This window comes from Oryctolagus cuniculus, chromosome 1 (genome assembly GCF_964237555.1).
Source record: "Oryctolagus cuniculus chromosome 1, mOryCun1.1, whole genome shotgun sequence".
NCBI classification, from domain to species: Eukaryota; Metazoa; Chordata; class Mammalia; order Lagomorpha; family Leporidae; genus Oryctolagus; species Oryctolagus cuniculus.
The window spans coordinates 13,621,931-13,634,304 of record NC_091432.1 but is presented as its reverse complement, the minus strand read 5'-3'; the positions used below and the strand labels follow the sequence as shown (position 1 = coordinate 13,634,304).

Here is a 12,374-nt window from a genome sequence, read left to right as displayed (position 1 = left end):
TTATCTTGAAATCATGAGTTAAGTAGCAGTTTAGGTTAATTGTAGCTGTAAACACCATCAAAAAGTTGATATGTGAGAAGCAAAATTAATCACCACTCCCTTCCCACACACACACAATTGCGCACACCATCTAGCACATGAAATGAGACCTTAAAGTGGACTAGCACTGTGCGTCATTGTGCCATTCCCTATTTTAAGAAGTAAATTTCCATGCTGATTTTTTATTCTGGAACATCTAACCACCAAACATCAGAATGCAGTGGGGACCCAGAAGTGAGCTGAATTATTGAAAAAGTAAAAGCAAAACAGGCCCAGAAAGCTATTATGTGCATTCATAATAGATTTACCAAATTTAAGGGTGCTGAGAAATGCATTTATTTAATTTGGAAGACAAAAATCTCTTAATAGCCCTTGGAAATTTGTGGGATTTTTTTCCTCCAAATCTTCTGAAAGCTTTGTTAATTAAATTAGACAGAAGCCAGAAGCACGGAGCAGAATGCAGACTCTCTAAAGAAAGGTATGTTAATTCAAGTTCAGGTTTAAGCGCTTCATCTCATACACTTCTATGTACAAGAAAGCTTATTATTTTTTACTAAACATATCCTTACATATTCGTATGAGGAGTGGAGAATACAAAGGTGTCTGCCAAGTGAATGAGAGTAGGAACATGGGTAGGGATGGGAGGATAGGACATTGAAAAGATTTGATCTCAAATCACCCAACTCTTGGTCAAGTGCCCTGTCCTTCAAATTACAACCTTTTCTGAAACATTATTAAAAGTGTTGAAACATTCTTTGTTAGAAATTTTAGCTTTCAAACTCATGAACCAAAGAAATGAAAAACACAATACTGTGCATTTCAGTTGATAAATCTTATAAATAAGGATGTGATCCTTTCACCAAATTCAATGGCAAATGGAAATTTCTTACAATTGAAAATAAAAGACAGAAATTCAACACATTCAGTTGTGTGCTGTGGTCTTCTGCTTTAAACCACATCAAGAAATGAATGCACGAAGAGTTTAAATGTGCTATGCTGTTCGCTAAACGTAAGATCATCTTCCTGAGATATTTCCCAGTGTTGCTCCCTACAACTTCTCCTAGTGGCAGAAATAACCACTGTTGTTGGGGAAGAACTGAAATTTGCAAAACCTCAAAGTCATGAATGCATGTAGATCTGAGAGAAGGTTTATGCCTCAGCTGCCTGCCGACTTCCTACACACACTTAGAGACTGGGGGCAAAGTTTGTTCAGTAATTTCCAGAGAGCGTTTTTCACTTCTTTGTTCCTGAGACTGTAGATCAAAGGGTTTAGCATGGGAATCACCACAGTGTAAAACACAGATGCTATTTTGTCTGTGTCCATAGACTGGCCAGAGCTGGGCTGCAAGTACATGAAGATGATCGTGCCATAAAAGATGGAGACCGCAGTGAGGTGGGAAGCACAAGTGGAGAATGCTTTCTTCCGCCCTTCAGCAGAACGCATTTTTTGGATGGCGATGTATATGAAGAAGTAAGAGGTAAGGATGACCAGGAGTGTGAAAAAGACATTGAAGCCCACCACAGAGAAGACAACCAACTTGCTGATGTGTGTGTTGGAGCATGAGAGAGCCAAGAGAGGTGGAATGTCACAGAAAAAATGGTTAATCTCATTAGAACCACAAAAGGAAAGTCTGAAGGTGTCTGCTGCATGGATAGAGGCATTGAGGAAGCCACAGACATAGGAGCCAATAGTCAGGAGGGCACACACACTTGCTGTCATGGTGGTGGTGTAGTGAAGAGGCTTACATACTGCTGCATGGCGGTCGTAGGCCATGGAAGCCAAGAGGTAGCACTCTACAGTGGCAAAACCCACAAAGAAGAAGAACTGAGCCGCACAACCATTGTAGGAGATGACCTTGTTCCCTGATTGCAGTGCAGCCACCATCTTGGGAGCTACAGCTGAGGAATAACCCAGATCCACAAAAGAGAGGTTACTGAGGAAGAAGTACATTGGAGTGTGGAGATGGGAGTCTGAGTGGATGATCATCATCATCCCCCCATTCCCAACCAGAGTGATGAGGTAGATGAACAAAAATATCAGGAGGAGAGGAACCTGAAGATTGGGGTCATCTGTTAATCCCAAGAGGATGAACTCTGTCACTTCTGTGCTATTCTCCATTGAGGTCAACTGTAGGTTAGCCTGATGATTAAAGAAAATGAGTTAATAAAACTCAAATGAAAGAGGGGATGATGGGATAATAAAAATAGAAACCTTATATATATATATAATATATATATATAAAGCATGATACGTAAGACACACATGAGACTTTTCAACTGTATAATAGAATTTAATCTTAAGAGATATGAGCTATTACGCCTATTTTACAGATGAGAAATTTAGTGCTCAGGGAGCTTAATTTTTTTAACTTTTATTTAATAAATATAATATATAATAAATATATATAATAAATATAAATAATATAATAATAAATATAAATATAAATTTCCAAAGTACAGCTTATGGATTACAATGGCTTTTCCCCCCCATACCTTCCCTCCCACCCGCAATACTCCCATCTCCGTTCCCTCTTCCATTCCATCCACTTCAAGATTCATTTTCAATTATCTTTATATACAGAAGATCAACTTAGTATATATTAAGTAAAGATTTCAACAGTTTGCACCCACACAGAAACATAAAGTGTAAAATACTGTTTGAGTACCTGTTACAGCATTAATTCACCTTGAACAACACATTAAGGACAGAGATCCTGTGGAAGGTCTCTCCTCCCTTCAGAGAAAGGTACCTCCTTTGATGGCCCGTTCTTTCTACTGGGATCTCACTCACAGAGATCTTTCATTTAGGGTTTTTTTTTTTGTTTGGTTGGTTTTTTTTTGTTTTTTTTTGTTTTTTTTTGTTTTTTTTTTTCAGAGTGTCTTGGCTTTTCATGCCTATAATACTCTCATGGGCTCTTCAGCCAGATCTGAATGCCTTAAGGACTGATTCTGAGGCTAGAGTGCTTTTTAGGATATCCGCCATTCTATGAGTCTGTTGTGTATCCCGCTTCCCATGTTGGATTGTTCTCTCTGGGAACTTAGTTTTGAGCAACAGAATCTAATTAGTAGGCATCAAAATCAAAGTTCACCCATTTATATTTCTGAATCTAAAGTACACTTATTCAGAGCTTAAATTCTTCATGTTTACATCATATAAACACCTGTTGTGATGCAGATATTATATTACTGATTCAATTTTTAAAAATCAAAAAGACTTTGAAGTAAAAACTTACATCCATAATTTCTTATCTTTTTCATTCCACACCCAGTAGAACAACCTCACTAGAGATTTCCTGAAATTTTCTACGCACATATAACTAAATAGGATTAATTATAGAAATCAAAATAGTTTACTATTGTTCAATAGGTTTTACTTACATTGAACTTATTTAATTCTTATACCAACACTTTGGGACTGATTCTATTATTTTCCTCATTTTACACAAGAGAAACTGATAAAATGGCAAAACTGCACTTCTTCATTTCCAGCGCTTTACCTTTACATACAATGCTCCACGTTCCTTACACTAGGGGATTCCTAATGGGCTGCATATTTTACACATAGTCTTTTTCTGGCTATAATCAAATCCTAAATTTGAGTAGCATGGAAAGCTATAATTATAATATAATAGTAATGAAATAACAATGGACCAGATTCACATGACCGGTAAGTACAGGAAGTGATATTAAAGCCCTAGTCTATTTGATAATAAATCCAGAGTTCTTGAACATAATGTTTAATGTCTTTAGGAGTTTATCATTTAATAGGAGTTCACCCAAAATGGAGTATTGTATATATAAATATAAACATACATTTAATATAGAAGCATAAATTTTATACATATACTCAAATATATTTAATTCTTATACATGAATGTATATAAGTGTGCCAATCAGAAGTCTTTGTGGTTGATCCTGTTCACAACTAACACCTCCCTTTTCTATGCTTTCAAAGCTCTTGGATCTTGCTTGCTTATCACAAAGTTGGTTGGGCAACCATCCAGCTCCTAATCTAGCTCTAAGCCCCTTGGGGCACTGACTGTTTGTACCTCCTCTGGCCTGCCCTGACCCCTTGTGCATATGAATAAATATTTGGTTGATTGAATAGAACACTAATAGCTACATATTTAAATATTTTTCCATGCTATTTAGTTCTACCACAAACAGCCTATTGTTCTCTTGTCTAGCTGCAGTCCAAACTTCCTGCTATAATATTAGCTTAGACGTGTGGTATGAAAAATATTTGGAGGTAACAATGAGCTTGGAGATAGCCAGGTCTGAAGAAAGGCTTGTGTCCTAATTTTAGAGCCCATTCTCCCCCTACCCCACTTGGTGTTTTTCCTCAGCCTGAGGTGTTCACAGTCTTTCCCAGTCCCTGGTAGCAGAGAAGGCTCAGAAGAAGGAAGAGAGGAAATTGTGATAAGAGGAGGGAATGGGAAAACAAGGCCAAAAACTCTTCAGTTCTGCTTGATCTTATCTTACCTTGGAGAGCCATAGTGTTGACCCAATTGGCGAGAATTCCTTTTTTATAACACAAAAAGGAGACAGCTGGGCTTGCCCTATTTGGCTGGCCATTACTCACACAGGTGGTGTGACTGGTTTCGCAAAAACTGGCTCAGCCCATTTGGGACACACTGTTGGACAGGAGCATGATAATACTCCAATCCACAGTTTCCAGTTTTTCACCTTAATAAGAAAAGCTCCAGTGAGTACTCTTCCAGATGTCTGCTCATGCCTCTTTTTCCCTTAGAGTGAATTCCTAGAAGCTTCTATTTCTCAGCCTTTTTCTACTTGCTCATTGATTTCCATCCAGTAATCAACTCATTAGCTTTCTGATCAGCAGCACTCCGCATTACATTTATCCAGACATTTGTGGTTTTTTTTCTTTTGACTTTTGACATGTCAAAACTGAGTAGACGCAGTATCTCATAAACTGTGATAGGCAGTGTCCTTATCTTACATATTAGGAAGCTGATGTATGCAATGCCCTTCGAGATTGGACAACTGCTTAACTGTAAAATCTGTGCAGGCCTCCAAGGCAGATCCCCCAGCTTCCACACAAATGAGGTTGGGGGCTGGACAGCCTTTGTTGCAAGGAAGCTCCCCTATGTATTGTAAGATATCCAGCAGTTTCCCTTGCCTCTACCCACTAGATTCAGAAACCCAACTTTCCATCAATTTGTGACAACCAAAAATGTATCCAGATTTTGTCAAATGTCTCAAATGTTGCCCAAGGGTAACATTCCTCCAGGTTGAAAACCACTACTATGGAGTTCATAAAAGAAAAGGAAAACCATGGGTCTAGAGTTTATAAAACTTTTTTTCATGCACATCTTCATTTAATAATTGTATGATTTGACAGGTAGATTATATAGCAATATATATATGATAAAAAAACTAAGGTTTGGTGAGATGAAGTGACTGGTTCAAGGTCCAGCACACTTATCAAAACTCCTACATTGCAGGGAGTTCAGGAAGGGATAACAGCTTGCAAGGACCATGGTCCATTGACTAAGAAAATTTTAACCCTCCCATTGCGTCAACCAATCTCATTTTCCTAACACGGGGGGATAAAGAGGAAAAAAAACTGGAGAAATTCCAAGAATTAAATGCATCTGACTTAGGGCAGATTGAGAATTCTTTACCGAAACATCTTCTCAAACGCTCATTTGATCTTGCTTTGTTAATTCTGGCCACCCAAGCATATTCCGTCAAACTCTAGGTCCCATTTCTAGAAGCTATTACATGTTCCCCACATGGAACTGCCCAAACTGTTATCTTCATCCATCAGCAGGTAATACTCAAGGTATTTGTATATTTTCCCTGATCTGTGGTAAATAATAGAGTACCAAAAATGTAATGTATAGGAGTGAAATTGACATTTTGAGATTTGATGATTGTTTACAGACCTTGTCTCTACTGTTGAGGAACAGAAGTTTTGTTTTCTTATATTGTTGAACCCTTTACTTAGTGTAGGGTTAATCTTATCAGTATAAAGTAAACTGAAAGTAGATTATTGTAAAAATTAAGACAGGAAATAGGAGAGGACGAAGGAGGAAAAGTGGGAAGTAACATTATGTTCCTAAATCTGTATATATGAAATACATGAAATTTGTAAACCTTAAATTTAAAAAGAAGAAAAATACTCAAGGTACTTTCCATGTTCTCCTGATGAGCAGCCTTTTTCTCATACAATGCAGTCAGAGTTAATAAATGGATTGATTCAGAGCAACAAGAATTCTGGAACCAGTGCAAAGAGATAAGCTTTGCTGGCCGGCGCCACGGCTCACTTGGCTAATCCTCCGCCTGCGGCGCCGGCACCCTGGGTTCTAGTCCCAGCTGGGACGCCTGATTCTGTCCCGGTTGCTCCTCTTCCAGGCCAGCTCTCTGCTGTGGCCTGGGAAGGCAGTGGAGGATGGCCCAAGTGCTTGGGCCCTGCACCTGCAAGGGAGACCAGGAGAAGCACCTGGCTCCTGGCTTCGGATCGGCACAGCGTGCTGGCTGTAGCGGCCATTTGGAGGGTGAACCAAGAGAAGGAAGACCTTTCTCTCTGTCTCTCTCTCTCTCTCACTGTCTAACTCTGCCTGTCAAAAGAGAGAAAGAGAGAGAGAGAGAGAGAGAGAGAGAGAGAGAGAGAGATAGGCTTTGCTTACATCACACATCCCTAAAGGATTGTGAAGCCTAGATCCAAATCTTACTCCACTGCTGTGTCTACCCCCACCCAAGTCCTGCAAAACTAAGCTTTTGTACATGGGTCTTAAACAAATATCAGTAGGAGCCTTGAAAGGGAAAAAATTTTTTTTAATATTTAAGGAAAGTAATGTGTATTGAAAACAGAAAAAGCATTAAAATCTAGGGACTGTTATTGTTATCAAGGGAGAAGAAAGAGCCTAAGCTATCAAGATGGCCTGGAAATGAAGAGTTTCATAACATTTGCTTCTAAAGGGGTTTCAAGAGTCAGCCCAGCCATCCCAGCCCATTTGGAGAGCTGCAAAGAAGACTTTCAATAGAATGACAGTTGGACTGTATTCTATGAAGGAAGATACAAGGTCTATTTTGTCTGTCACTATTTTGTGCATCATTACCCACTGCCTAGGTTAGTGGCAGACACATAATAGACTCAAACATTTGTTAAGTGAATGAGTGAGTTAAAATCCCAGAAGTTGATTTAGAATAACAGCTTTAATGCAGCCTTGCTTTGGGACTGCATACAAACCAATTCCTCTCTGAAAAACAGGACAAAGTAATAGAAAATACAGGAAAAGCCAGGCTCTATGTAGTCTGGGGTCGATGCTCAATACAAACTGATTTATCTATTTCTTTAGATTGTGAGATAATTGCATCACTTTGTTTCCCAGTTTGTATTAACACAGTTGGTAGCAATATTCCATCCAGCAATGATTGTGTTAATATCTCCTTAAGTAAAGATGAGTTAACATTATCAATGGGAATCATTTTTGGTCTCTATTCTCATGAGATATGGCAGAGGAGTTCGGGAAAAATGGAATTAACAGCCTTTTCGTAAACCCACTGCTGGGCTCCCTTCTCCTAGACAAACAGTACTTCTACCTACAGTGTGAAGAATGCAGCTTTAAAACAAGGATTGGGGCCAGTGCTGTGGCGTAGCGGGTAAAGTTGCCACCTGCAGTACCAGCATCCTATATGAGTGCCGGTTCAAGTCCCGGCTGCTCCACTTCTTATCCAGCTCTGCTATGGCCTGGGAATTCAATAGGAGACCCAAGTGGGAGACCCAGAAGGAACGCCTGGCTCCTGGCTTCAGATTGGCCCAGCTCCAGCCACTGCAGCCATTTGGGGCGTGAACAAGTGGATGGAAGACCTCTTTCTCTCTCTCTCTCTCTCTCTCTCTCTCTCTGCCTCTTTGTAACTCTCTGCCTTTCACATAAATAAATAAATCTTTTTAAAATAAATAAATAAAACAAGGATCAAGAGAAACATACCTATGTCCTTGGGAATTGGGAGATCTCAATTCAAAAATATCTTCCACTACCAGACTTTGAAGTCTGTAAAGAAAAGAAAAGCTGTTTGGTCTCTGAGGACACTAAATTTCAAATAATAAAAGGCTATGTGAGAGATGTGTGAAGACAGTTCAGCTGCTGTTGCAGTTTGCATGAGACCCTACGTGAATCATATCAAACTGTGTGAGAGTCTGAGATTAGCCAGAGGCTGGTGCCCATGTTTGTTAGGGTCCTCTAGAGGGAGGTTCCCTAAGGTCTCAACTGCAATCCAGGTTCAGCAACACGCAAACAAGCAATCAAAAGTCTTCCCTGAGGGAACTGAAACATTACTGTGATGTGAAGGAACCTGAAAGATCCCTGACTGGCCAAAGGAGAGCCCTGGTTCTTCTAGTCACAGGCTAGGATTATTGATGAGCAAATTTCGCAAAATACGTTTTCCTTCAAAGGTGCCTGGGGGGTCTAGCCACTCCACACTCAACCCGTGGAAGACGGCCTGTCCTGTGAGTTGGCCCTTTCTCTCTAAGACTAAATGGGGAGAAATTTTAAACATGCCAGATTATGGACCACAGACTTTATCCGAACCCATTTTGCCTAAACCTGTCTCTGACTGCAGAACTCCAAGTTCCAAAGACCTCTGAATCAGAACACTTCCTGGAATGTTTTCCCCAGTGAAGTTGTTTGTAAATGAGTTTTAACATGGAACTTAGAAGAAGTAAAGCATTCTGTTTCATCCTCCACTGAGTTAATATATGTTGAATGAGCTTGATGTTTCTTGCCTTTGTGATCTGTGTGTGTTGTTTCTGTTAATGTCCCCACAACTCTTATGAGAAATTCTCTTTCCAATTTTACAGATGTGAAAACTTCAATATATAATGGGTATACCTAGACCTTTTCTAATATTATTCTCCAATAAACGAAACAGGGGTCTGTGGAAAACACCTAATTTTAGGACTGGAAATGGGAATATATCAGACAAGTTTGGAGCATTTGGTGGTTCTAGAAAGTAAACAAATGCTCAAATCTGTCTGATCTAAAGTCTATGTGCTTGTTCTTGTGCTCCTCTTGGTAACCAAGGTAGGAAAGCCAAAATGCTCTCCAAACCGAGGAGACGCTGTTTCTGCAGGGTTCGTGCCAATGTGTGTTCCAGCACAGTCGGTTGCAAAAGTGAAGCTTATTTAAAACTATTTTTTTTCCTCTCGTGAAAATGCTGTCGTGGAAAATTCCCTGTTAGAATAAATTTAAATTTTTTGATGAAGAAGAAATAAGAAGTAGCCATGCTAGTGAAAACCAGTGATATGAGCCCAAAGATATTTTTGAACTAGTCTTGGAATTTTTAGCATCCAATCACCTGACTTGTATGTCCTACTCCAAACACTTGGCTTTCCTCCTTGCTGTTTTATTTGATAACTACAGGAAGTGTGGGGAGCAAACCGGACTAGACTGAGTTACTGGAATTAAGACTTATTCTATGCATCTGCTCTCCCACTGTGGGGAGCAAACCGGACTAGACTGAGTTACTGGAATTAAGACTTATTCTATGCATCTGCTCTCCCACAATATGGCGCTGGGAGAGAAGTAAACAGCTTCCGCACAGCTGCCTCCAGTTCAACCAATAAACTGTAGGACTTGCTACTGATTGGAGGAGAGCAGCGTACTCGGCGTGTGGGCAGCCGAGTTGGGATTGGCGGAGGAGGACTATAAAGGAGGAGAGAGACGGCATTCACCAGGAACATCTATGGGGAACATCTAAGGGAACCCGTGCAGCCCCCGAGAAAGCCGGCCGGCGGTGTGCCGCTCCCCTGCGGAAGTGGGGAATGTGGCCAGGGGGAACTGCCCTTCCACGGAGGTGGAAGGGATAGTAGCCAACCCGGGAAGAACCAGCAGCAAACCCGGGGAGGGCCGAGCAGACGAAAGAACAACGCAGGGTCCTGTGTCGTTCCTCCACGAAGAGGGGGAGCGACAGGAAGCAAAGAAACGAGAGAGAGAGAGAGAGGGAGAGAGAGAGAGAGAGGAGAAAATTGAAGAGAAGAAGAAAAGGACAAAGAGCAGAAGGGAAGAGAATTAGAAGGAGACGAAGATGAGGAGAAAAGAGGAAATTTCACCTATAGAGTCAATGTAGCCCAAACATCTGGCCTATAAAATAGTTCAGTATTCTCTCCCATAAGGACTTGATATCCTAAAAATTTAAACAGCCTAAACTGAAGACTATTAATATCACAAGTGGTCCTGGATTCTGGCCAGGGTGAGGCCTAGGATCTGCCACTTACTGAATGGAAAATAGAAAACTCAGGTAATTATTAATCTCTGAATCTCATCATCCTCATGACACTGAATATCTCCTCTTCTTTTCTCTCCCAACACTCTTAATTGCAGGAAAAACACTGACTGCGCTGGCTCCTTCACAATATAGCTTCCTCACAAGCTTGATTTGACTCTTCACTTCCAAATAGACATAAAAGATGGGAAAGGAGTCAATTTTTACATCTGGAGTAGTTGAAGGCCAGAGCCCAGGCTGTGCCCATCTATCTATCTTTGAGTTAATTCTGCCACCTTGAGGCCACTTGAAGTTTTTCAGTCAATGTGATATTCCCAGCCATAAGACTGGAAAATTGAGGATTTGTCTTCCTTGTGGCATTGACTAGCAATGCCATTTCTCACAGGACAGAAATGCTGAGAAAGTATAGGAAAAATCAGGAAGTTACCAGTCTATCTAAAAATTTAATTCCGTGGCCAAATTGTGTGTTGGGACTCTTGTGGCATTAGATACCAGCTAGGTGGTAAGGAACACAAGGCTCCACAGCCCAGAAGTAACAATTACAGTCCTAGAGCCTGATGCGTGGGTTCAAATTCCCTCCCACCCAGTGCCTGGAAGGTTCATACAAGACACTAAACTTCTCCAGTACTCTATTTCTTATTATGAGTCACTGAGAGAATTCATAAAGTTAATAGATGTATTTAAAATACTAAACCTGGTGCAATTGTTTTGTTAAAGGCTAAACTGACACCCAAAGAGGTGAGGTAATCTTCCCAACAACACACAGCTGATTAGTGGCACAACAGAAACCCGTAGTTCTAAGACCCCTCACTGAGTTCTATCCATCGATTTCTCCGGAATTTCCAGAGTATCTGTTGCCTGAGCCCCACTCAGCTGTCTGCACTCTTGTCGTCGACACCTTCATCTCCCACACAAAAGTCAAGGCCGTCTAATGTTAGCTTCACTTAAACCTCTCCATCCAAATCCTCTTCTGGATTCCTATCTCAGAACGTCCCCCTCTTCTTTTTGAAAGGTACTCCCCCTCCTCCCTTGGCAACACAGATCCCATCTCTTAACAGCAGTCAGTTCCTGTACATGCCACCCTAATTTAAGCTCTCCTATCTCCTTTGTCCAAAACCGTGCTTCAGTGACCCATCCCTTCCCCTGAAAAAGTCTCAAGATTATTCCAGCCCTAAAACACCCTTTTGCCATACCAGTATCCTCCATTCTCATCTCAAAAATGATAGCAGAGGTCCATACCATCTCCCATTCTCTCCTCACATCATTGAGTCATGGCTTCACCTATTTCCACTCCATATTGTTGAAACAATATTCTTAAGGGGCACTCCACATCTGTGAAGGTCCAGTTTCACAGATGGACACATGAATGTGGTTAGTCACAACTGCGTGTTAGAAACACCCCACACTTGGTGTTTAAGACCCTGTAGTTGTCATCTTCAAATTCTAAAACATTCCCTTTTTGGAATTATATTTTTGCAGTCACCATTGTTGCCTGGAGCTGCCTGTGGCCGGCCATGGTCAACTCCGCAATGTCCCTTGACATCACTGTCAGTAGCCAGGCTTTGGACTGTGTCTCCTCTGAGCTATTTGCAGAAAAAGCCCTGAATACAGAGGAAGGCTTTCCTGCTCTGACACAGAAGAGAAAGGACTTGGTTTTAAGGGTTTCTGCTTTCACAGAACTATTCCAGGATTTATAAGCCAGAGTGGTGGCTTCACAGACCATAATGGCACTGGCAACAAGAATATTTACAAAGATAAATTTGATGAAAAGAACTTCATCCTGAAGCACACAGGTTCTAGTAACTTGTCCATGGCAAATGCTGGAAACAACACAACGAGTTCCCAGTTTTCCATCTGTATTGAATAGTTGGATGGCAAGAATGTGGTCTTTGGCAAAGCGAGAAAGGGCAGGAGTATTGTAGAAGCTCTGGAGCACTTGATTCTGAGAATGACAAGACTAGGAAGAAGATCACCACTGCTAACTGTGAACAACTCTAATACGTCTGCATTTGATACCCCATAATCTTTGTTTTCTCAGTTGAGCTCTTTGGGTTCCATGTTTTCTTTATTCCCCTCCAAGTTTA

The 12,374-nt window shown here is 40.8% G+C and overlaps 1 protein-coding gene across 1 annotated transcript; it reads right to left on the bottom strand.

The window, feature by feature from the left end:
* Nucleotides 1-249: 249 nt before the first annotated feature.
* Nucleotides 250-2,217, bottom strand: OR5B21 (olfactory receptor family 5 subfamily B member 21). Its single transcript, XM_008273279.4, has 2 exons — nucleotides 1,266-2,217; nucleotides 250-352 (listed from the first exon to the last, which is right to left on the bottom strand). Exons 1-2 carry the CDS (start codon nucleotides 2,156-2,158, stop codon nucleotides 250-252), a joined length of 996 nt encoding a protein of 331 aa, XP_008271501.2. The 5' UTR covers nucleotides 2,159-2,217.
* Between the last annotated feature and the right edge of the window lie 10,157 nt (nucleotides 2,218-12,374).

Bases quoted from the DNA above. Each gene is read 5' to 3' on its own strand.
- OR5B21 (XM_008273279.4), bottom strand. From the start codon at position 2,158: ATGGAGAATAGCACAGAAGTGACAGAGTTCATCCTCTTGGGATTAACA. The intron at 353-1,265 runs TCTCTGGAAATT...CAGCACCCTTAA, and splicing joins AACAAAGAAGTGAAAAACGC to ATTTGGTAAATCTATTATGA.